General features: G+C 47.2%; 1 protein-coding gene across 8 annotated transcripts in view; it reads left to right on the forward strand.

The window, feature by feature from the left end:
- Positions 1 to 25,619, forward strand: part of FRMD4A (FERM domain containing 4A) — a 299,740-nt gene that overhangs the window by 162,959 nt on the left and 111,162 nt on the right. For all 8 annotated transcript variants that reach the window (XM_045788190.2, XM_045788179.2, XM_087857684.1 and 5 more), the window contains exons 4-5: positions 6,007 to 6,099; positions 17,084 to 17,168. In XM_045788190.2, coding sequence (XP_045644146.1) covers positions 6,007 to 6,099; positions 17,084 to 17,168 — 178 coding nt within the window. The remainder of the gene's footprint in view (positions 1 to 6,006; positions 6,100 to 17,083; positions 17,169 to 25,619) is intronic.

A 25,619-nucleotide genomic window follows, 5' to 3' on the forward strand; every position in this document is an offset into this window, starting at 1 on the left:
AATAAAAAAGAATGGGGCAATCTGTGGAGGCCTTAGCGATCCATGTCTTTTGACCTTTTCGTTCCCAGTGCAAGTGGGACGGTGGAGCTCAGATCCTGGAGTCGGTGAGCAGTGAATTCTCCCCAAGTATGGAGACCATTTAGGGCAGGAGCCGTGTCTCTACGTGGATGGCTGTCATCACGCCGACAGTACTGATTGATGGAGCATATTTGAAGCTGATGTATTTGTTCTTTAGCCAAAGCTTATTTAGCACCCACTGTTAAGCCCTGGAAATAGAGAAATGACTAGCTTCGACCACCTCTAAGGCTTATATTTTTCGTTGAGGAGGTAAATAATCAGATATAGTGTAGGAGGTGCTACAAAAGAAAATTCAAAACAGCCTGAAGAGAACATAGTGGAGCAAACAATTCCTCTATAAATAAAAAAGCCATAAAGTTAGCGGGACCGAACAGCCGTCTGTTTTCCTCGATGCTCAGCTTTGTCTGTCTGTCTGTCTCCCTCTCTGTCTCTCTCTTTCACACACACACACACACACACACACACACTCACCCACATACTTGAAGGCCACTATTTGAGAGTTTCTAGCTAAATCACTATCCCTGAGCTGTCCTTGATGAGCCCATGTATTTCCAGCTAAGGACATGAACTAGCTGAGCATTCTTCCATTTGAAGAGCCCTCGGCCCACCCTCCTGTCCCCCATCCAGTGACACCCTGAGAATTTCATGCTCTTGCTTTGGCTTTCTTTGGAGACTCATTCCATAGGAAATAACCTGCCTACAATAAAAACCTCTAAATGGCACAGTGTACTGTTACCCCTTGGGGGTCCAAGAGGCGATCGGCTCCGACAAGACTTATCACATACCCCCACCCTCCAGTGGCTCCCTACAAACAAAGCTCTCCTTAGGGCCATCTCTACTGAAGGTGCCAACACTCAACCAAAAATCTATTTGTATTATATGTAGAAGCTAAAAGCGACCTGCTAAACAAATGCATCCAATTTCTGTTGCCTGGAAGCAATTGCATATTTATTACTGGCCCAACAGTTTGACCTATGGCCACCATAAACCAAATGAGTGTTATCTTGCTCAGCTTTAAAGATAGTTATCAGTCAAGCAGTAACACAAATACTGTGAGTGTCGGGCTGGGGCATTTTTTAAATTTTTTGCTTTGTTATTGGTAAACGCGCCGAGGTGAATTCTCAAATGAAAAATCAATGAGAATAATGAAAATCGAGCTATCAGGCATCTCTTAGTTAAACTGAATAGAGAAAATGCTCCTTTGACCTATTCGTTCCCCATCCCACCTGAGCTTAAAGAAAAAAAAAAGTATTTGAGGAAGGGACTTGGTGCCGGGACTGTGGGGTGTGACACAGGCAAGGAAGTGTCCTGTGCAGTGAGGAGTCTGTGACACTGTTGGCTGTAGCAGATGTGACTTGGAGCCACATACCAGGAGCAGGACGATATATTAACAAGCCCAAGGTACTGGAGTGAGTTTCCAGTTGACATTTCAATCCATCTCTTAGCTTTTGCCCAAATAGCAGGCAGTTCTCATCAGAGATCTTGGATAAGTCACTTGTCCCTTTGGTCTTCGCCTGTGTGAGCAGCATGCAGTGAAGAGATTTTTGCAGGCGTGCAAAAAGGAGGGGGCCGCTTCCTCCCGCCCGAGGGTCTCAGGACTGCAGGGTCCGCCTGTCCGTGTGTGTGCGTCATGCCATCCTGCACATCCATCCTTCAGTTGGGGGTTGGAGAAAGGAAATTCATTTTTCCTCGGAGGCTAGCTATTCAATCTGGGGTGATTCTGGCCTCCTTGTTCTCTCTGCTTCCTGGTCACGTTCTCACTGTATACCTATTTCAGTGCTTGGTAAATGCTAAACCAATATACGGCTGCGAACAAAGGAATTTCTAGTTAAATAAATTTGTTATGAAACTGTCATTCTCTAAAATTTTTAAAAAAATTTTTTTAAAGATTTAGTTATCTATTTGGGGGGGCAGAGGGAGAGGGAGAGAGAAACTCAAGCAGACTCCACACTGAGCACAGAGCCTGACACGGGCTCACACCCAGGACCCTGAGATCACGACCTGAGCTGAAACCAAGAGTCCGACACTTAAATGACTACACCACCCAGGTGCCCATCTGTAAAAAAATTTTAATGTGGGGAATGAAATTCTCTGGAGAGGGAATGCATTCCTCTTGTTGTCTTCGGTTCACGTGGACGAAGAAGCGCAGTGAGCACCCCCAACAGAGTGGCATCCAAGGGACACCTATGTCTGTGTTCAAACCCCCAGCGGTCCGTGTGGTCAGTAATGTCGGGCCATTGGACTGGGCTGCGGATTTCTCTTGTGACGATCATGAAGAGGTTCTTCCTGCCAGAACCTTTATCACAAATTATTGTCATGCAAGGGATTGAAATTTAAATCTGCATGGTCATTGGATGGATTGCTGTTCGGAGTTTTCTCAGATTCTCTGTTTACTTGGCATCCGTTAATTCCAAAGCCTGACGAACAGCCAAAGCTGTTTGCGTCTCCCCTGTGACCCGGAACCCATCCTCTGAGCCACCTTCTGTATAGGACTACCCCTGCCCTTCATCAGTTCAAGGCCAGTACCAGACAGCTGGGGGCAGCTCTTATACCTCGCAGCCTGCCAGAATCATTAAAACTAGCCAGCCCTAAGCTGTTTCCCCTGCCCTGTCTTGCCTGGAAACCCCAGTAAAGGCTCTGACCTATGCCTTCTCATTCCTTGTCCGCCTCGTAACCAACATGGGCGCTTCCCCCCATAGCCCTGCGTGGTGTGGTGCGCCTCTCATCGCCGGGAGAACTCTGAATAACATCGAACTCTTCTCTCAATAGCATTCACCTCTCTGTTGTCACTCACTTTCGTAAATTGAGATGCAGGCATAAATCTATTGCTTTTGGCGGCAGTCATCCAATCAATGAGCAAGTCCGTTTGAGCACCTAATAGTTGTCAGGCGCTGTGCGAGGTTCGGGGATGACATTTTTTTTTTAAGTGTCGAAAACTTACGACTTAGCTGGAGAGACGGGTTGTATTCTTTAAATACCTAATTGTACAAAATATGCTAAATACTCTGCTGAGGACACAAACAGAAGCCTGGAGAAGTTTGAAAGAAACCCCAGACTGAAACAATGAAGGGTGACTTCTTTGGAAAACTGGAACTCAGCCTCGAACAATGGCTAGCATTCGGATGATGAAGAAGAGAGACTATGCCAATTAGGAGAAACAGCAAGATCAGAGGCACAGCATAGAGCATGCATGGGGCATGTTTGCAAAAGGCTGAGCCTAGAGAAGGCTTTGGGAGATTGGGGACATTTTCAGAGGCAGGAAGAGAGTGGCTGTAACTTATTAGCCAGAATTAGGCCTAGCATTTGTGTTAATACCTTCCACTTGATCAGATACACAATTTCACCTTATGAAGTAGGTCTCTGTTTTTCAGATGTAAAGGGTCTACTGGGGAGACAGAAAGGGTATGCTAAGGAGGTTCCATGGATGGTGAGAAGTACGGGAGCAGGTGTGCCTGGGGTGGACGCTGTGAGGGTCCAGAGAGGAGCCCAGCCCAGGCTGGTGTGTGGAGTGGGAAGGTGGGTCAAGGAGTGCTTTCTGGAAGAGACACAGGAGAGCTGGGTCTTGAAGGATGGGTCAGGCTTCGCTCAGTGATGAAGGAGGGGAAGGGCCTTCTAGGCAGAGAGAACAACATGAGCTCAGGCACAGAAGACCTAAACAATATGACCCTGTGGGGCATTCTCAGCATTTCTGGTATGACCAGAGACCAAGTTGGCACTGAGGCCTTCTGCTTCCAGATCCCATGTTCTCGTTGGACGGGAATTTATCCCACCTTTTTGGAAGAAAGCGATCCAGTCGTTTTATTTAGAAAACCTTTTTTCCCCCATTATTTTTTATGCTTACTATATTCCTAGAAGGATAACCAAACATGAAAGGTAAAGTTAATAGAAAAAAAAATGTTTTTCTAGATGGAGATTCTTAGAAGGAGGAAAAAGAGCCAGATGCCTCAGGTGGACACTCTTCAGAAGCAGATCCAAATGCCATCTCTAGAGCCACAGCTGTGGGCGTCATTGAAAGAGGGAGCTTGTGCAAAAGATGCAGCTTGAATGAGTCTTAAAGTGGAGATAGAAACCTCTAGCATGTTTTCTGTCTTGCATTTGTTGGAGGCAAGCATGTACTTGGAGGAGCAAACATTCTAATGCAGTGAGTCAGACAGCTTTTGTCTCCCATTATCCACAGAGCAAATGCCAGCCTTTCACACGTGCGTATACATTATGAATGTGTTACACGGCATCAGGCACCTGAGGAGGCTTCGTGTATCAGTTGTGTCTGTTCAACATGAGCTTCCTGAGTAAAGGTGAATATAGGGCTCAGCCCTCCACGCTGCTGGACTGAAATTAGGTCAGGAGAGGAAAAGGTAGACTCCTCTGCTCATACCTGTCCCATGGCTGTGCCACACTCTGCAAAGACCATTCTCCTCAGTGTGGCCTCCCAGGCCCTAGCAGCTGGTCCCTGCCCTCTCAATCCCCATCCCTTTCTACTCACATGACACCAACATGCCAGATTTCTCCCTACCTCAGGGCCTTTGCACATGCTGGCTGTACTGCTTGGAACATAGTCCCCCTTCTCTTTGCTAAGCCTTACTGTTCTTCAAATCTCAAACACCAGGCAGTACTTTTCAGGCCCCAAACTCAATCAGGTCCTTACATGTTCTCATTACTCATGGTCCTTATACCATAGATGTTAGGTCCTAATACCATTCTGATTAGTAATTCTGCCATTAATGTGGGAATAGTGGTTGAGTGTCTGTCTCCCTACAAGACTATAAGCTCAAGGGGAATCGGGATCGTGTCTATTTTGTACACTGCTGCATCTCCAGACCCTTTCTCAGAGGTGATTAATTAATATTTACAAAAGGAAAGAAGGAAAGGAAGAAATGGGCAAGCCACTCCCATTTGTGTATCATCAAAGGTCTCTGTGGTTCAGTTTAAAATAGCTTTGACGAGGTATAATTGACATACAATAAACACTCGTTAAAGAGTACAGTTTGATAAGTTTTGACATGTGTCTACACCCATGAAACCATCACTAGCATCAAGATAATGAACATATCCATCACTCCCAAAAGTTTCCTCTTGCCCCGCTGAAAGCCCTCCCTCGCACCCCCCCCCCCCCGCCCCCGGCAACCACCGGTGTGCCCTCTGTCAGTACAGATCAGTTTGTACCTTCTGGAGTTTTATATAGATGAAATCCTACAGCTTGTGCTCTTTGTCTGGCGTCTTTCACTCAGCATAATTGCTCTGAGATTCATCCGTGTTGGTATATGTGTCAGTAGCTCACTGTCTTTACTGGGGCCTAGTATTCTGTTCTGTAACGGTATCATGCTGATTCCCCCGTTGATAAACATTTGGCTTGTTCCAAGCTTTGAGCTGTTACAAGTAAAGTGTCTCTGCACATCTGCATGTAAAAAAGTCTTGGCGTGGACGTAGCTTTCCTTTCTCTCAGGTAAATACGTCGGCATCAAATGTCTGGGTCATGGGATGTGAGTTCGTTTTTTAAGAAACTGCCTATGATTCACTTTTCACCACGTCTGCTTCCAGCAAGATGTTGTGAAGATTGCTAACGTTGCTAAAGTGGGTTTTGAATCCTTCAGGAAAAGAGGCACTCAGGAGGGTGGTGGTAAGGGAATTCAGGACCAGAGAGAGAGTATGATTCCATTTTAATGTTAGCGCAGTCTAGGAAATGGATAGCAGGTGGCGAACCCCAGCCTCTCTGATTGCCATTCCTCTCCTTTGTGTCACACGGTATCTGCCTCTGGTTCAGTATCCCCCCAGGTGATTCCTTGAGGTTCTTCAAATACTGAGAAGTTAGGAGTGCGGAAGAGGTCCACACTGATCTGTGATCTGGCATGTTCTGCCGCACACACGCCTTCGTCACGGAAGCTTCTGCGAACTCCAGAGTCCTAACCCATTTGTCTCTCTTCTTCTCAGGGGACACTTAAACTGGCTTCAACTGGATCGAAGAGTATTGGAACATGACTTCCCCAAAAAGTCAGGACCGGTGGTTTTATACTTTTGTGTCAGGTACGTATGCCTCACGTCCATCCTTTTGCTACTTCTTTTTTTCTTTGTCAAGAAAAGTCTGAGAGAGCAGCATGATTAAGGGAAGGGGAATCAAGTTCATTGGGGTCCATTGCCAGTGACAGAGGTCATAGTAGAGCTGCATTCACAGTAGACGTAAGCATAGGGTGTGAGAGTCCAAGGTGTGTCAGTGTGTGTGCATGGACACACGTGTTTGTGCTCTTGCACTAGGATGCTTGTGTGGAATGAAGATAAGAGGCCCCCTTTTTTGCTTTTTTGGGGGGAGCTTATATCTCAAACTAAACTGAGTCTCTTCTAGTAACACAAACTCTTGGGTTATTATTATTATTATTATTATCATTATTATTATTATTGGTGGCAGTCATTTGGAGCTACATCACAAATGTCTGTGTCTTCTTTCCTTTTTTTTAAGATTTTATTTTTTTGAGAGAGAGAGAGCGCACATGTGCACAAGTAGGGTGAGGGGCAGAGGGAGAGGGAGAAGCAGACTCCCCGCTGAGCAGGGAGCCCGATGCGGGGCTCGATCCCAGGACCCTGAGATCATGACCTGAGCCAAAGGCAGATGCTGAATCAACTGAGCCACCCAGGACCCCTGTGTCTTCTTTCCTTTTATCACAAGTGGCACTTGGCCTCTTGAAACTTATTTTATCTTATCCCAAACAGGGATAGTTGAAAAGCAGCAGCAAACCATAGATAAGTGCATTCCCCAGTAAGGGAGGATATGGCCTAATAAAATACCAGAAACGATGGGCATTTTCTGTTCACTAATCTATTATAAGAAGTTTTATTTTGTGACTGCAGAGAATGTAATTTGCTTCTCACGGTTAACATTTGCAAACATGAGGTCAGCTGGACTTGCCACTTTCATTTGCAGAAATTTTTGGCAAGTCAGAGAGCGGGGTCGTGTCTTGGGTTCAGGGGCAAAGCCAGGACCTGAGCATCCAGGTCCAGTGGCTCCCAGAGCACCCCGTCTGTGGAGCCACCAGGCATTTCTGTGCAGAACCTTCATTGTGCACAACTGCAGAGGCCTCAAATGCCTCCGTCTTCCAATGGACACCAAAACTCGTACCCAATACACACTCCCTGTTCTTTTAAAATATGTTAACAAGTTCGAGGGGCACCTGGGTGGCTCAGTCAGTTAAGTGGCTGACTTGGGCTCAGGTCATGAGATTGAGCCCCCGTCGTCCATCAGAGTCTGCTCCCCCATCTCCCTCTGCCCCTCCCCACCCCCGGTCACGCACGTGCTCACACTCTCTCTCTCAAATAAATAAATAAATAAAATCTTTACAAAATATATGTTAACAAGTTCAAGAGCAGGACACGAACAATTCACAGTTCAGTTCTTCCTGAAGAGTGTGGTCAGGTACAGTTAGAGACGTAGCCATCCTGATACCACGGAAGGCATCAGAGCCTATATAAGAGTTAAAGGGTCCATTTCCCAGGCGGGAAGATGTGTCTTCACCTCTGCTGGCGGAGCAAATTTAAACTTGCATGTAATGCCCTTTTTGTTCAAGAGCTGCAGACCTATCAGAGCTAATCTTGGCCATTTCCATTACTGATGGGCGTGATCTTGATGTCACAGTCTCATGGTAGCTCCATTTTCTCAGATAAATGGAAAAGCAACTGCATAAAGGAGAGTTCACAATTTCACCAGGGGGGTGTGGCAGCATCGGGCAAGGCTCAGTCGAATTTAAGCATCTCATTAACCTGTAATCAAAGGTGGATGAGTCCACTTGCCATAATACAGCAGGATCTCCCCTCCTTCCTGCTGCTTTTCACCAACATTAATCAAGAAGAGAAAATACTGGGCTGGTTGTATATTAGCTGCTTCTTGCAAGGGTCTGTTAGGAGCTGAGTTATGGGTGGGTTTCAGGAACTGAGCCTTACAGGAAAGCTTGGGGCACCATGAGATTGTCACTGAGGATATGCAGCTGTTCAAAGTCACTGCTAACTCCGCCCGTGACATCAGGTACACAGAGGAGGGCTGCAGAGGGCGATCCCGTGCTTACAATACGGAGAACCAGGAATGAATGCTTCTGCCGTCCACCACCCGTTTTCCTGGTTGGGTGCAGTAGGCACCTCGGAGAACTCCCAGGGAAAGCCTCCCCCAGGCCACATTTGGGGACAGACCCCTAGCAGAACATTGTCACAAGGCAGAGCTCCATCTGTAGCTCATGGCAAAAGCTGCTCTTTCTGCAGAGCCTCGGGTTTCTGTGTCTAGTCTTGGCCACCTGAGTGCTTCTAACTCAGCAGCTCCGAAGTCAAACTCATCATCTTGACCTCCCCAGGCCTTCCGTGGTCCCTCAAATCTCTGACGTCGTTATGCATTCAGGCCTGTAGGCTTTAACCATGAAGTCCTTCCTCTTCCTCGGATGCTTAGGTGCATTAATTCTCTGCGGCTACTTCCACCCTCTGCCCTATCCTCCCCTCTCCCCATCATCTGTCACTTGAACTATTGGTATCACCTTGGTACCCGTCACAGAGGATCCTGGCTCCCAGACCCGCTCTCCTGAGTCCCCACTTTGCAGCCAGCTGAGCAACACAGAAGCAAAACACCAAGAATCCGTGTTTCCCGAGAGAAAAGGCGGATGCTCTCCTGTAGGTGAATTGTGCATTTTTACCTTGGTGCCTGGGAAGAATTCCCAGCTTATGCCTCCATACCTTTCCAGGGGTGCCCACAGGCTATTTTCTCCAACGGAATGGCAGGATGAATTATCTTCATAAAAGACTCAGACCTTGGACTATGCCGGGGTCCATAAAGGAGCCCCCGTGCAGCTGGGTCATTTCCCCATATGTGGACACTGACCTCTCTCATTTCTCAACAAGAGCGCGGCGGCAGGAGCAGCCCCTGTGCAGCCAGGAGCACACGTGTGTGCCTGCAAGCAGTTTCTCTAGCCACTCCTAGCCTCTCTCCTTTTGTTTAAACATCTCTAGATTCCATCTCTGTAACATGTGCACTGTTAGCCTTCGTGGAAAAGGAGAATAAAAGCACCCAATAAAAGACCGTGGAAAAGGCTGACTGCCTTAAGCCAAGATTCGGGAATTCATCCAGTGGAAATATTAACCCCATATCACTGGGGATCTAAATTTGGGCTGCCATCCCAGCATGGCTTACTATTTGGCAATTATATATTCTTTTGCTGTAATGCATATTTGAAACATCTGTGAGAGTGAGGGCAGAATTATCACCTCCATTCAACTGATGATGAAAAATAAGACCCCAATATATTAAATAACATGAATTTGAATTCAGGGAATTCTTTATCTTCTGAGCCTGTCCTCTAAGGGCCCAAGACTGGTGTCGTGTTGCCGAGTATACTCAGCATGGCGGGACAGAGGACTGAGAAGCCGTCTTCACTGACCCATGATTTAGTATAAGTGGACCTCCCCCTTCCTCCTCCTCAGTCAGATCACCAGGAGTGATCACAGAGGCTTAATAATTACCTAAAAAGGAAAAAGGTCTGGGGGAAGGGAACTATCCATTATTAAACACTCATCCGTTATCCAGGATGATTGTAAATCTTCACAGCCCTTGAATCAGGTACGATTACTCCTCGTTAAAGAGAGGGAGGTGAGAGGCGCCTGGGTGGCTCAGTCGGTTAAGCATCTGCCTTCCGCTCAGGTCATGATCCCGGGGTGCTCGGATCCAGCCCTGCACTGGGCTTCTTGCTCAGCAGGAAGCCTGCTTCTCCCTCTCCCTCTGCCCCCTGCTTGTGTGCACGCTCTCTCTCTCTCTGACAAATAAATAAAATTTTAAAAAGAGAGAGAGGGAGATGAGGGCCCAACATGCTGATTCTCTCCCCAGGACTGCTAGGAAGTTACCACCTCTGTTCAGTTAGATCGGACTCCAAACTTCAGGCTCTCTCCACTGCACCATGCTGCCTCTCTCTCCACAAGTGAAAAGCGACCCCATGATTGCTTATCAGAGACTCTGGCAGGGCCGCAGGCCACCAAGTCAGGATCAGTGACTTTGGTCCATCTCACGTTCCACACTTGGCTGCGGCTACAGAACCAGGGTCCATCCTCAGAGATGGCGTCAGGCTGGGATGCACCCCCACTGGGCGAGAGGGTGTGAAGAGCAGCCCTCCCAGGCCTGACATTCCAGATCTAGCACTGCTGAACTCCGAATAGCCTTGGCGGAGAGCACCCCGTTAGCGGGGGGACATCCCGCAGTCGCAAAGTTGGTGGCATGTTGGGACCTCCGTAGGGGCGGAGGAAGGGGCCTCGCAGATGGTAAAGCAGGAGTTTTCAGAAGCCGAGGTATGCGTTGTTAGCCCCACTTGAGAAACTCTTGCCGTTTGCTGACCAGGGTGAACACCAGTGGGAAGGCATTCTACCCCGCGCTGCGCTCTTTCTTCTCCTGTGAAGACGATTCCATAGTCCCCATCAGAACCCTGAGCTGCCTCACTGTGGGGCCTGGAGAGCCAAGACCCACTCTCATTCCAGCTGTGGAGAGTGAGCGCCCCCCTTGGGGACACTGTGCTGCACGCTCACGGTCAGCAGTACGTTCAGTTACTGATGCACGAATATCCACCAGCACGGACGACGTTGTGGGCACTGGTTTAGGAGCTAAGGGTAGAGCTGTGAGCAAAGCAGACGAAAACCCCTATCCTTGTGCACATCCATTCCCCCGAATTCCAGGGCCCTCTCAGCCCGGCCTGTCCTCATCTCTGCTGATTCAGCCCAAAGCCTGTTATGCGCCGTTACAACCACCCCTTCCCCGGGACCTCCCCTCCCTTTGCGGCTGGTCACGAGCGTGCATGGCCCCTGTGTGCGCACGCAGACACACACACACACACACACACACACAGGGTGGAATCAGTCCAGTCACATGTTACTTTTATTTCTGCCCCTGAGCTGTCGAGTGTAGTCTGGGCCGGGGGAGGGGGGTCACCGAGCTGCAAGTTGGTGCATGATTGCCTATGACCAATCTCACACAGCTCGTCAGTGTTTCTAGGCACTTCTGTCCGTTGTTCCTGCTCAGGGTCCTCTGCGTTGTCCACGGTGGTTTTTGCTCCTGCCACGGACTCCAAACCAGAAGCTCACTCCTTTGCTTCAAGAAGGTGACATTGCTTATGGTTTTGTAGAGAAAAGGAAAGCTGGCCCAGTGAGCTTCAGCTTCCTGCTCCCTTCCTCAGTTGTATCCGCCCATCCTGTGGCCTCCTTACCCACCCGCTGCATGTGTGCACATGCACTCACACACACACACCCCTCAGAGGAAGACTGACCCTTAGCCCAGCATCCGAGGCCAGCCAGGTCCACGTGCTCCAGCCCCAGCCCCTTCCTGCACCTCCAAGAACTCCCTGCCTCCAGCCTCCCATCTTTTTCTGTCTTAGGCTGCTCCTTGTCCATGGATTCTTCTCCCCATGACAATGACTCTTCTACCCTGACAAAATACCCTCCCTGACTTGCATCCTTCAGCTACTGCCCCCTTGCTCCCACCGCTGTCCACAGCAACGTTCCAGAAGGATAAGTCTGCCCTCGTCTCCTTTCTCCCATCCCACTGGCTCCTCACCTTGTGGCTGTCCCATCTCAAATGGTCACTGGCGGTCTCTAGGCCCCAATTCCATGGGCGCTTCTCTGCCCTCCCCTGCCTGAATCAGTGACATCTTCATCTCTCTGCCCCCCAAACTTCCTCCTCTTCCTGAGGCACCTCCTTAACTCTGTGATTGGCCCCGCCACACACCCAGCCAGAAACTGGGGAGTCAACATTGACTCCCCTGCCCTCTCTCTCCTGCCTCCTTGCCTGCCTTCATTCACTAATTCCTGTTACTTTTGTGTCTTAAATAGGCCCTATACCCACTGCTGACTCTCCACGAACACCCCCTTGGCTGTCATTAGAGCATTCCTGAAGTTCTCCTGGTTGTGGCTCCTTCTGTTCTCCTCTAGGTTACCGCGGAGTATCTTTCCAGAATTCTCATCTGATCCCTTCCTCAAAATGTTCCCGGCTTCCTGTTATTGCGCTGCGGTTATCCTTAGCGTGTCCTGTATGATGCTGCACCGGCCAGCCTCACCCCCTGCTGCTGTGACCCCCCCCCCCCCACACACACACCAACTCTACAAGCAGCCCGGTGACCAGTGTGTGAGCAAGATCACATCCATCTGCAGACCACTGTTTGGTGCCATGAAACAAGCTCCCCAAATCTGAGAACAATGACCCTCTGATAGTATTCACCAGGCGAGCTTAAGAAACAGGCCAAGAAAAATTATAGGACAAATATCCCTACACACCCAAGGAAATCTCTGTATTTCTGTAGGAACATGTTTGTGCTCAGATGGTTCCCTCCACGCCTGGGCTGTTCCTTTAGTTGTGTCTTCTTCAGCCAAGTGTCCCTGCAACTCTGATCATCTCCACTGTTTGCAGGAAAATAAACAGAGATTAGATTTGTCTCCTCAAACAGAGGTTCACCAACAGTAAACTGAAGTAAGCACTAGAAAAAAAAAAGAGGCAATCCCAGGAAGCTTTAATCCGGGAGTGGGGATTTTACAGCTGAGTTTATGGACTGACTGTTGGTGTCTTTCCTGGCTGGTGGAGACAAACAGTTGCTCTTTTCCTGTCACCATAGTAACAATGAAGGCAGGGATCCTGAAATGAGGAGCCTGCTAACCAGAACTTGCTAGATCTCAACTGGGTGCCCCAGTGAAGATTTTCGAGCTGGTGAAATGCATAAGATCAGAGATATTCGGCCCCAGAAACTCACAGCAGCACCAAATACCCTTTTCATTCCCATCGCTCCTTTTTGCTACTAAAAGTCAGCATTCCAAATGTGACCCTTGTGTTCGTGACAAAATGAAATCAGCGGTCCATTTAATTAACACTTGCTGTAAATATTCAGTGATTCCCAAGTGCCAAGGGGGTGGATGTGAGAGGGAAGAGGAGGAGCGGGCCGTCCAGAGGAAGAAGGCTAACTGACATCCAGACATAGGACGTTGCTCACGCTGCTGCCAGTCAGAGGCGTCCGCGGGTTATAGGGGACGAGACTCCCCAAGGCTCCAGAGCCTTTTGATTATTTTATGTGCCCAAACACGTAGCAGCATAGCACGTACTTATTCCTGCTTCAGAGTGTCTGATACAGTGTCTCAGGTCTGGGCCAGGACCACTGCTGATGGTATTCAGGGAACAGGCTTAGCCAGGTCTGCCCTTGGCCTAGAACAAAGGTTGGCCCTTTGACTCAGAAGAAGCCATCAGATTCAGTCCTGCTAAATATGGCAAAGAACCCGTTTTAAAGCATAAGTTTGATTATTACTCAGGTACAGGTACTCAGGCATAGGTACTCAGGTACTCCCAACACATCAGGAGATGGTGACCGATGAAAAGACAGCTTACTATTCACAGTTTCCAGGAGGAGAGAGCTCACCGCACCAGGCGGGGCTGCCCAGGGACGCACCAGGGTTGGTCAGGAGGCAGAGGGAGTGGGGGGGAAATGTGGGGAAGAGCCTTTGTTTCATGGTTTCTACAGGAAGGAATGGGTGAGGCAGGGTAATCAGGTTTAGCATTGGCTACTTTGAATAATTACAGCAGGCTTGGGGCATAGGGTCTGGCCAGAGTTGTCTGGCCTGGCTCAGGCCCTGGGGTGAGAGGGCAGGAGGGCCGTGACCTGAAGTGTGAGAGCCCCACAAAGGAGCAGGAAGGGTGTGTGAGCTCTCTAGATTAGCTGGTCTGCATATGAAAGGCGAGCTCACACCTTTAAGGAACTGGTCAACCCTGGGAGGGGCCGTCCCTCCAGAGCAATCTAGGCCGCAGACGTCAAAGCACCAGAAACCCATGGTTAATACGGAGCCAGACTTGGAACTGTCCATGCAGACCCTGTGCATCTACAAGAAAGCATTCAGTTCCTTGGCTTTATCCAGAGACCTGGAATTTTCTTTGTGAACCAGGTCTTTGAGAAAGCATTGCCCCCCCCCCCACCGGCACACTGGTTGTTAAGGAAATGCAACATTGCCACCTACTGGCAAAAATGAGGAGCTCTCGTGAAAATCAAAAAGAACAGAACCTGCTTTTAAAAAAAAAAATCCAGACTTTGTACCCAAACCATCAATGTGTCGCACTTCCCCAGAAGCTTCTTCCCCCTGGTGCTCCTGTACTTTGCCCTGAGGCTCCGTGTGTGGATTGAGATGCCTGAGGTCTCTTTTTCTCTGGACATTTTGATTCACGAGTTCCCTCATACAGATGGAAAGTACAGGGTTACAGAATAATAATATGACAGGCCTGGAGCTCACACAGTTTTCCAAGCTGTTTCTCAGTGATAAAGGTTAACGGGATATTGCTTCCCAGCTTCTGTCAAGAGGAGGTGGTTTATTTTTCCTCATCTCAGAGTATGTTATTTTCTCTACCTTCCTGCCTTGTGTCCAGCCAGACCCCTGGAACTTGGGGGACATGACTGCTGCTGCAGAGAACAGAACCTACCCTGTCCTTTCCCATTTCTGTTGCTAGAGCGGGGGTGGGGGAGTGTCATGTTTCCTTCTTATACTGTTGAGAAGAAGGATGATGGGTACCGAATGTCTTCACTCCTAAATTCTCAAGAATTGAAAGAAATACAGGAAAGACACAGGGTGTTGCTTTGAAAATTATGTGGCTTTGGACCCAACAGATTTAGACACAGAGTAGTTATTGCAGAACTAAGGTCACTCACTGGCAGACTCCAGAAAATTCTGCTGCTGTCCTGGCTGGAGGGGATCCGCAGCTTGCTTGTGCAACTTTCCACGTTGACAGTGAGCGAAGGGCAGGGGGGCAGGGCTGGGATGCAGCATATGAGCCCCCCATGACCCGGAATCACGTAGCTCCTCCCCCTCCCACAGTGCCTTCTCTGCCCCTCTCACTGTTCCTCCCGCAGCCAGTGGGGAGGGAAGCTAACAAGCAGAGTCTTTCGCTCCCAGACACTAAGCCCACCTGTGTGCCAGGCACTGTATTAGTGCTGGAGATACAAAAATGAATGGGATTTGGCCTCACCCTCCAGGAGACATTCACAGCCTAGAAAGAAGATGCCCCAGGGAGCAGAAAAGTACAGGACTCTGGGGCAGCAGGGCAAGCAGAGGAGGAGCCCAGAGAGGAGCTCTTCCCTGGGGGCTGTCAGCAGAGACCAAGAAAACAAGGTGTTCCTGAGTGAGGGTAGAAGGGGGCAGGAGTGGCTTGGGGTGTGGAGGATGGTGGTTTCTGGGTCAGAGCAATAGTTTGAACAAAGGCGCGAAGCAAGGTTCATCTATAATGGGTCGCGCTTGCAATTCAGCCTCCCTCGATCTCTCCCTTCCTCTCCTTCCTTCCTTCCTTCCTTCCTTCCTTCCTTCCTTCCTTCCTTCCTTCCTTCTGATTTTGCTATTCTGACTACCCTCACTCAAAAATCCTTCATAACAAATGTGGATTTTTTTTTTTTTTATTAAATCCAATTTGACTTATTTTGTTAAAGACCTAGAGTTTGCTACTGCCTTTCAGGTCTCCACTAGTAGAGACAGGGAAGTTGTACCACTTTGCGGTTCCTTCAGGACCACTGCAGACCCTGTATGGAGGCCTCCGTGACCTAAAATAGCTACTCTTGGCAGGTGTTTTTTTTTCTTCTTGCAGGGAGAGACCGGGTGGCAGAGGTCCACCAGGGATCCTACTCATTCCCAAGCTTTGCAAGAATGAAGGCCATACTAAATTTCCGAACATTTTATATACTCTCACATGATAATTTTACGTATTAATATCTGTTGGTTGAAAATATCTGCTAGTATTTGAAGTTACTCTGGATTCATTCACAAATTGAAACTGTATGATATTAATCACAGCAGCCTCTGCATACACACTGGGAAAATGACAGAAGACATTATTGGTCTGCAGACAAGAGGTTGCAAACTGGTGGGCTTTGGGCTTGTCCTTGCCTAGGGATGTGTTTTGTGTTGGTTTGTTGTCTTTGCTATTGTTATTGTTGTTTTCATCTGAATGAGTTTCCAATATTTGACAGCGGCAGACTTGTTAGGTGGAGAACCACTGACCAGGTCCCTCGATCTTCTTATACAGTCTGGAAAACAGAAGCCCAGAGAGATGAAGTGATTTGCCCTAAATCATACAGAGCTGGGACCAGATTACTGGTCTCTTGACTTCCTCCCCAGGATTCTTTCCATCATACTGTAACACTATTCTAGAACATGGCACTTGTCTTCCCATTACACCTGCCACTGACGCTTCGGGGTAGCCCCAGTTTCCAGGAGGCAGGTATCCAGTGGCCCACTGAGGGCCTGTTCCCAGGCAAGGCTCTGCCTTCCATCACCCCCTCCCTGCACACAGCTGGTCCCTAGACAAATACAAGTGCCTAATCTGATTATGTGATTTAATAAACTCCAAAGTCGATGCATAAAGGTGCATTAAATGTAAATGTAAATAATTTCAGCATGTTTCATCATGAAAGAAATCTATAAGCTCCATCTGGATAAAAGTCCAATTCTCATTTGGCTTAATATGCATTAATACCACAGCATTAACAGCACTTGCCACAGTTCTCTGGATTCACAGAAAGCAAATCACACCTCACCACCTTTGGGAAGATAACGTCATAACCATTTCAAAGAAAAATAGGGCCCCCTTCTTCAATTGAGCAGAAGAAATTATCTTCAAGAAATCCAACCGAACTATGATTAGGACCAAAAAAAAGCAATGTATGAAAATCAAATAATATTATTAAAAAATTGGAAAGCGGCTCAGGATAAAGAAGGAGATGGTTGAGTTTAACCACCTCTGGTGGGAGGCCCAGCTTCTTGGCTCTGGTCAAGGTTGTCAGGCATGGCAGTCCTCATGTGCTAGAAAAGGGCTTGAAAAACTGCTTTCTTTCAAAGCTGAACCGTATGAAAACAACTGATCACACCTTTTTCTTTTTCATTTAGCATGGGGAGTTCTGGTCCTCGCGTCAAATCCTGTCACTCAGAAAACAGCTGCTTTTCGGCCTGATCTTCTGCTGTTTCTGTGGCTCATTAGCGTTTTTTTCTCTTTCAGGTTTTATATAGAAAGCATCTCATACCTAAAGGACAACGCTACCATCGAGCTCTTCTTTCTGAATGCTAAGTCCTGTATCTACAAGGTAGGAACTCTTTCTTCCCATTGAGTTTTCCATTGAAAGTTGAAAGTATCATTTGAAGCCAGAAATCCTAAGTTGTTGCCCCAATGTGATTTTATTGACTAGTAGACATAATTTATAAATGGATTGCTATAAATAAATGAGAACGTCCAGAAATGATATGATCCATTTAACAACGGGACTCTTCCTGATCCCATCACGAAGTTTTTGGCTCCTTGGAGGTGCACCTCTACCTGATTTTAGGGGTCCCCTTCTCCTGGCAGCTGAGATGGAGAGGAAACATGGACAGGGAGGGCAGATTCACTAGTCCATGCAGATAGGTCTCCTAAGGATGAATGGACTTTTTTTTTTTTTTCCAGAAGTCTTTTTGGTTTATTCTTCTAGGTAAATGTTAGAAATACATTGTCAGATATAGCAAAACAAACAAACAAAAAAACAAACACACAAAAAACACCTAATTGGAATTGTATTGAATGATGGAGAGAAATTTGGAAGGGGAGGGAGAATATACAACTTTAAAACATTAACTCTTCCCATTCATAGTATGAAATGTTTGTCCATTTATTAAATTGTTTTTATGTCCCTTAGGTTCTATAGTTTGTATAGTTCTTTCTTTTTAATTAATTAATTAATTATTTTAAATTTTTAATTAAATTCAATTAGGTAATGTATAGTGTATTATTAGTTTCCAGGGTAGAATTTAGTGAAAACAGAGAGGGAGACAAACCATAAGAGACTCTTAACTATAGGAAACAAACTGAGTGTTGCTGGAGGGGAGGGAGGGGTGGGGGATGGGGAAACTGTGTGATGGGCATTAAGGAAGGCACATGATGTAATGAGCTCTGGGTATTATATGCAAAGGGTGAGTGGACTTCTTATAACCAAGTGCATGCATTATCTGACCATTTTTAGATATTCTGGCAGTATCTTTCAAAGGGATGCGATTGGTACTTTAGGTGGGCAAAACTTTTTAATTGCACTAAAATACACGTAAGATGTATCATTACGATTACTGGTAAGTATCCAGTTCAGTGATATTAAGTGCATCCACAGTGTTCGTACCTCCATCCATCTCCAGAGCTCTGTTCCTCTTGCAAAACTGAAACTCTGTACCCACTAAACACTAACTCCCCATTCTCCCCACCCCCCAGCCCCCGGCCACCACCATCCTACTTCCTGTCTCTGTGAATTAGACTACCCTAGGGACTTCATATCCGTGGATCCTATAGTGTTCGTCCTTCTGTGACTGGCATAGTTCACATTATGACCTCAGGGTCCATCCACATTGCAGTGTGTGTCAGAATTCCTTCCTTTTTAAGGCTGAATAATATTCCATTGTATATAGAGACCACATTTTGTTTATCCATTCATCTATCAATGAAAACTTGGGTTTCTTGGACCTTTTGGTTATTGTGAATAGTGGTCCCATGAACATGGGCCTATAAATATCTCTTCAAGTCCCTGCTTTCAGTTTTTTGGGGTGTATACCAAAAGTGGAATTGCTGGATCATACGGTAATAGTACTTTTAATTCTTTGAGGAGCTGCCATATTGTTTTCCACAGTGACCATACCACATAATATTCCCACCAGCAGTGCATAAAGATTCCAATTTCTCAACATCTTCTCCAACACTTGTTATTTTGTGGGTTGTTTTTTTTTTTTTAATAATAGCCATCCTAATGGGTGTTAGCAGTATCTCATTGTGATTTTGATTTGCATTTCCCTAATGATTAGTGATACCAAGCATCTTTTCATATGCTTATTGGCCATTTGTACATCTTCTTTAGAGACATGTCTGTTCAGGCACAACTCTTAATGGAGTGGAACCGCATCCCGTTCCCCATATGCTTGCAGTGTTCCCTTTCATTGGCCTACCCAGAATGCCCACATGGGTTGCCAGCACACACACCCTGCCTGGGGAGAGGGGCTTGCAGACACCACCGGGGCTGAGATCCTCTACTGGGAGCAGGTATTTGAAAGAAACACCCACACTGCTGTCCCTGGTGTGTCACGAATGCAACCTTCAGGGCACCTCCTCAGGTCAGCTCATTGACAGCCACAGAGAAGGACAGCCTGTCGCCCTGTGGCACACTGGGTGCTGAGTGATTTCTGTGAGTTGTGTGGCTAAATCTTCCCAACACTTAGAGGTGAATACTACTTTTCATCCCTGCTTCCCCTGGGAGGAAGATGAGGCACAGGGAAGTTAGGAGCTTCGCCCGAGGTCGCAGATCTACTGAATGGCAGCGTCAGTAGGGGCTGAAGCTGGCAACCTTGACCCCAGATCACGGAGCTCAGCCACGGGGCTGCTCTGAGCCCCAGAGGGCAGGCTCTCCCCCAGAGTGGAGAACGCCGCCAGAGGACTTCAAAGCTAAGAGCACTTGTGGTAAAGTGGTCAATGGCTGAGGAAAAAGTCTGAGGAGATCCCACCACCTATATTTTCAAGTTTAACTAAACCCTATTTTAGGGGATTGCCACAAACCCACCAAACATTAAAGCACACACACGAGTTGGATTGGTACATCAGCCACCAGTTTTTCTTCTGGAAGTACTTCAGCACATTCATTGCACAGAATAGTCCCTCCAAATGCAAATGTCCACAATAATGGAGGGCCTGGTGGGGATCAAATTCAACTCTGTGAAAGGACCTCCCTTGGTGACAGTTGCTGAGCCAGGGCTTAAACTGGGCTCAAACCCAGACCGCTCAGACTGCCGTATTTTGGGGTTTTGCTGAATGGGGGGAAAAGACACTAAATGCAGTTCCAGGAACTTGCAAATTCCTTCCTCTCTCTAAACACATTTTCTCATTCTAGCGTGGAACTAAGACCAGCCTTACATAGCTTGCAGATTGCAAGAGTCTCTGAGGGTTTTTGTTTAATGAATGTGAAGGCACTTTGAGAAAGTTCGGGAATAAAACGTGAGGCTGTCCACCAGGGGGCACACTGGGGCAGTAAATGCCTTGGAAATTCCAGTTCCCGAACTGAAGAAATCAGCTCCACCAAGTAAAAAACAGTGGCCCCAAACCGTGCTTGTCCAGACCCCTGGGGAAAAGGAGAGAAACAGTTTTTCACTCAGAGTTGTTCAAATTCAGTCCAGTCACAAATGCTTAGCTAGAGCTGCAGGCAGCGGTGTTTCTGAACACGGTGCTCACAGCAGACCCTGGGATTCATGGAAAATGAAAAAGGAGAAGAAATCCTTAGAATTTAACATGACAGGCCCTCCAGGGGGAGGTGGCAATGCCTGCAGAGCCAGCCACGTTTAGGACTGAGGCACACCCAGGATCAGCCTGCCTGCTGACCGGGCTGCTGTCTGGCATCCGGACCCCCAGCGGGCTCTTCTCAGGATCCCTACTAAAACTGGCTTCCCTGAAGTTTCTGTGGGAGACCAAGTAGAGGCCACAAGACCACCTGTCTCCCTCCTGTCATCAAAAATGATAGTTTCATTTGCATGCACTGACACTTCAAGCTTCTTTAACATTGTCACATATTATCTTATTTGAGCCCAAGGGGCAGGTAGAGCCAGCATCCTTTGCTTTAGGGAGAAAGAAACTGGTGTCAGAGAGGTTCAGTAACTTCCTCAAGGACGAAGGCCTGGAAGTGGTTGGACAGGCGATGTGGCCCAGTTTACATGGTTGTAACTGTGCCAGTGTTGGGGGGAGGCCCTGCCCCAGAGGGCAGTTGGGAGTTTCTGTTTGGAGTCCCGCACACCCAGGTTCCTGTCTAGCTCTGCTTCGTAGTCAATGCAAGGGATGGGGACACCTTCTTTGAGGTCTCCAAACTTAATTTTCCTCTTTGGTTGAACAGGAACATTAAAGGACCCGACCTGGGGCGCCTGGGGGAGCACACTCAGTTCAGCATCCAGCTCTTGATTTTGGCTCAATTCACGATCGCAAAGTCCTAAGATCGAGCCCCGGGTCCAGCTCTGTGCTCAGCACGGAGTCTGCTTGAGATGCCATCGTTCTGCACCGCCCCCCAACTCTCTGGCGTGCTTGCTCTCTCTCTCTAAATACAGAAATAAGTCTTTAAAGGACCCGACCCACACCCTTCTTAGGAAGATGAAGCAAGGTGAAGCCTGAGAGTTGCTGGTTAGCCCAGTGCCAGGCACATTATGAGCTCTGTTGTGGACGTACTGCTCACTTGATCCAGACCTGAATTGTTGCTCTCGGCTGGGAATCTCTGTGTGCCACCCATGCCACCCCCCAGCACTTCGGGGGCCTGGAGGAGCCCAGAGGGCAGCGCCAGACACACAGCCTGGACATGATGCTGGTAGACAGGGGCTTCCGTTTACCCAGCGCAGGATTCATATCAGTCCCCTCCCTGTTTCTCCAGGACCGATCCCTGCAGTGTACCAGAATCTGAATTGTTCAGATAAATGAGCTCTTTGTTCCTGCTTCTTCCAATCACTGTTTCATTCATTTTTTTAAAGCATTAATACTTTTTATTTTTATTTTATTTTTTAAAGAGAGAGTGCAGGAGTGGGGGCGGGGGGCGGTGCAAGGTGAGGGGCAGAGGGAGAGGGAGAAGAGAACCCCAAGCAGGCTCCGTGCTCAGCATGGAGCCTGACATGGGGCTCAATCTCACAACCCTGAGATCATGACCTGAGCCAAAATCAAGAGTCGGATGCTTAATGGACTGAGCCCAGGTGCCTCTAAATTAATTAATACTTTTATCAAAGTAGTAATATGTAATGCAGTTTAAAGGCAGATGGGGGCACCTGGGTAGCGGAGTCGTTAAGCATCTGCCTTCGGCTCAGGGTGTGATCCTGGTGTTCTGGGATCAAGCCCCACATCAGGCTCCTCTGCTGGGAGCCTGCTTCTTCCTCTCCCACTCTCCCTGCTTGTGTTCCCTCTCTTGCTGGCTGTCTCTCTGTCAAATAAATAAATAAATAATCTTTAAAAAAAAATAAATAAAGGCAGATGGTTCTAAGAGGCTCATTATGGGGGAAAAAAGTCCACCCCCAAGTCCCACCACCTTCAACAATTTTAGCTGTTTCTTCTGATTTTTGCCTATTTCCAAATAAGTTGGCACAAGGCATTAGTCCTTGATTATACCCATTTTAGATTTACTGAATTCCAACTGAGATGGGTGAAGATTCAGGTCTCCAATACAACCACCCACACTTTCCTGTTTCCCATTTTCCCAAAATGGTGGTAAGCCCAATTCTGGGTAAAAGCCACAACTGCCAGCATTACATGAGTGTGACTAACCCAAGCAGCATCCTCTGGTTGTGATTCCCTTTTTAGACAACCACTCATTTTAACTAAAGGTAATAGTTGCCTTGCTGTTACTTGTTTAGTTTCTATGGGCCCATCAGTTTTTTCCCGAGAGCTCCTACAGATTCCCAAATGCATGCCCACATTAATTTCCAAATGCATCGGGTAATTCATCCATTCCTCTCTTCAGTTTGGTTTTTGTTGTTGCAGCTTTTGTTTTTTGTCCTGGGACCTCCCTATAGCCCTCCTCCGTCCTCTCACTCCAGTCTGGACCTGGCCTCGTCCACAGCCCTTAGCACAGGACCCCCTTCCCCATCCTGTCTGTCCTTCACCCAGCTCTGGAGTGTGTCCTCTGTTTCCTGGATCCCGAGTCTCCCTGTGTTTTGTTTTATGCCATTGTTTCACTGGAGAACATCCTCCAATAAATCCAGGGAAAGTGCATATGGGAAGTACAGTGCTTGGGTCCTTGCATATCTGAAGTCTTCTTTTACCTTTATATCTGATCGATAGTTTGAGTGGATATGGAAATAGAGAATAAAGACATCTCTCAGAATATCCAAGGTGTTGCTGCAGAGTTTGCTCCGGAGAAGTTTGCTGTGCCGTACATTGTAGGTGGACCCTCTCCACCCTCTCCCACCACCACCTATGGTATCTTTTAGGATTTCCTCTTTATTCCTCTTCATCTGAAATTTTAGGGCGGTATGCCTTGAAATGGGTCTTCATAAATCCACTAGGCTGTGTATTCGATGGGCACTTTTAGTCTGGAGATTGGTATTCTTCAGTTCTGGGAGATTTTTCTGTACTGTGTCTTTGATGATGTCTCTGTTTTCTCCGTGCTTTCCTTGCGGAACTCTTATTAATTCGAGGCTGGGCACAGCCTCCTGCTTTGATACCTTGTATCTCCTCTTTTCCATCTCTATCTTTTTATGCTACTTCCTAGAAGATTTCATCAATATGATGTTTAATCTCTATTGGCTTTTTAACCTTTGTGATCCTGTTTTTAATTTCTGAGACTTCATATTATCTGATCTTTCTTTACATATATACGTTGTATTGTCTGTTATCCTGTTATTGCCTTTAAATTTTACATTCTCATCGTTTCAGTATTAATTATGCACGTTCTGTGTCCTTTCTGTTTCTTTTCAGTTCTTTTTTCTTTCCCCCTGCGTATTTCCTATTTGGTTTGGTCTCTGCCTTTCATATAGGAGAGTTGCCTCAATTGTCTGTTGATCTTTTCTATCCATCCATGTGGAGGAGTGAGGCGTCCGGTGGGGGTGGTCTCCTGGTGGATATCCCTGTGGACCGATCTACTGGCAAGCTGGTTCTTTCACTAGGAAGCCCGAATGGCAGTGTTTGGGTGTCCTTCTCATGGCTCCCCATTCTCTCCAGAGGAGAATCTGCCCCACTTCCTGTCTGGGTGCTCATCCTCCACTTCCTGTCTGGGCCGGTCCTCCACTTCCAGGGTGGGGGAGGGAACCCCTCCACTTGGGGTATAGACTCCCTTTCTAATCCTGGTGCTTTTGATGGGGGCCTCATTCCAGCTTCCTGTTCATCTTGTCCAGAGAACAAACCTCTGATCTTTCAACAGCAGAAAAGTGAGGAAAGATGTTTCATTTTGTCATTTTCTGTTTGTCATGTTTTGTCTGTCATTTTCCCCAGACTAGGAGCACCAGCTTCCTGCCTTCTACTTTTTCTCCACTAGGAGGCAGAACCCATGACCCAGTGGGTTTCTCCCTCACATCCCCTTGCTTTATACTTTACAGTCCCCTGTTTTGCACAAAAAGAACAGGAAAATACAGTCATCATCAATCCAAGTTGCCGAAGATTAGAATATGGTCATGAGAGAACAGGGTTCTAATGGTGAACTTAAGTGGAGCAGGGGGAGATACAGAATGGGGGTCCCTGATACCCCACGCAGCCGCATGCTTGACAGCATTTCTGATGTTTTTTTTTTTTTTTAAGATTTTATTTATTTATTTGACAGAGAGAGAGAGTGAAAGAGAGGGAGAGAGCATGAGCCAGGAGGAGGGGCAGAGGAAGAGGGAGTAACAAATTCCTTGCTGAGCAGGGAGCCTGATATGGGGCTCGATCCAGGAACCCTGTGATCATGACCTGAGCCGAAGGCAGACATTTAACTGACCGAGCCACCCAGGTGCCCTTCTGATGTGTTTTAACTCCTCGAGGTTACAGGTGGATGAGGGAAAGAAAATTTATGATCAAGGGATGGATAGAACTCATTTAGAAATGTGTGTCTTGTTCAGTGGAAAACTCCCATGGGAAAGTCTACCCTTGATGTTGTGTGTTCCCTGGAAAATCACAAAAGAAAGCAGAGCTCTCCTGCCAAGTCTTCTCTCTTTGGATGTGGCTTCCCATGCCAAACTGAAGAAGGCCATATCCCAGCCCCACAGTAGGCAGTGGGCTTGTCACACCTGATGGGAGCAATTAAGTGGATGTGGATTCTAATCTCAGCTCCTGCCCCACCTTCAGGCTACGGGACTGAATCCTGCCTTCTCTCCACTGATAACGGGAAATTGCTGTCAAAATTAGTCACCACAATAATTTTCAAAAGTCTTGCAAACCACAAGTCCTAGGTCATAAAATATCAGTGTCTTTTTAATTTTTAAAAAGAAGGAATCCCATAGGTAATATGGGATTGACCACCCACTCTTAAATATATTTGTCACACTTAAATGCTTGGTCTCAACATTTATCCTGTCCACCAATGATAACCAAAGAAACAGAACACATGAGCACCATCTAAATGTGGACTGCAGTGTCCCTCTTTGGGTTGGAGGAAAAGTTGGCATGAGCATTCATCAGATTGAATTTTTATGGTCACTTTCCATGACCTATCACTAAACTAGGCATACAGCCAATGCTCAGAAAATTGTTTTTAATTGATTGCTTTCCAATCCCAGGGAGCAAAGATTTGCATATTTCCTATGAAATTAGCAAGTCTGGTGCCTGCATATACCCAGTGAAGAGCAGATCATGTCAGAAAAGAAAAAGCTTTAAATTCCTGCTTTATGTGGGCGGGGGTCTTGTCCCACCTTCTTTTCTGAGAGGTCCCCATTGGTCTGGGAGCTTCCCATGTTACTGAAATTTAGATAACCATCCTTGGGCCACATTTGCTACGTAGGGCTAAACACCATCACTCTTGAAATTAAAGTAAGTGGTCTTTATCCAAGATCTTCAAAGAGCTTTGCTAATGAGCAGATTCTATCATCTTGTCTGAAGCTGAGAG

The sequence above is a fragment of the Ursus americanus genome, chromosome 31 (genome assembly GCF_024610735.1).
Source record: "Ursus americanus isolate L20-20 chromosome 31, mUrsAme1.1.p, whole genome shotgun sequence".
NCBI classification, from domain to species: Eukaryota; Metazoa; Chordata; class Mammalia; order Carnivora; family Ursidae; genus Ursus; species Ursus americanus.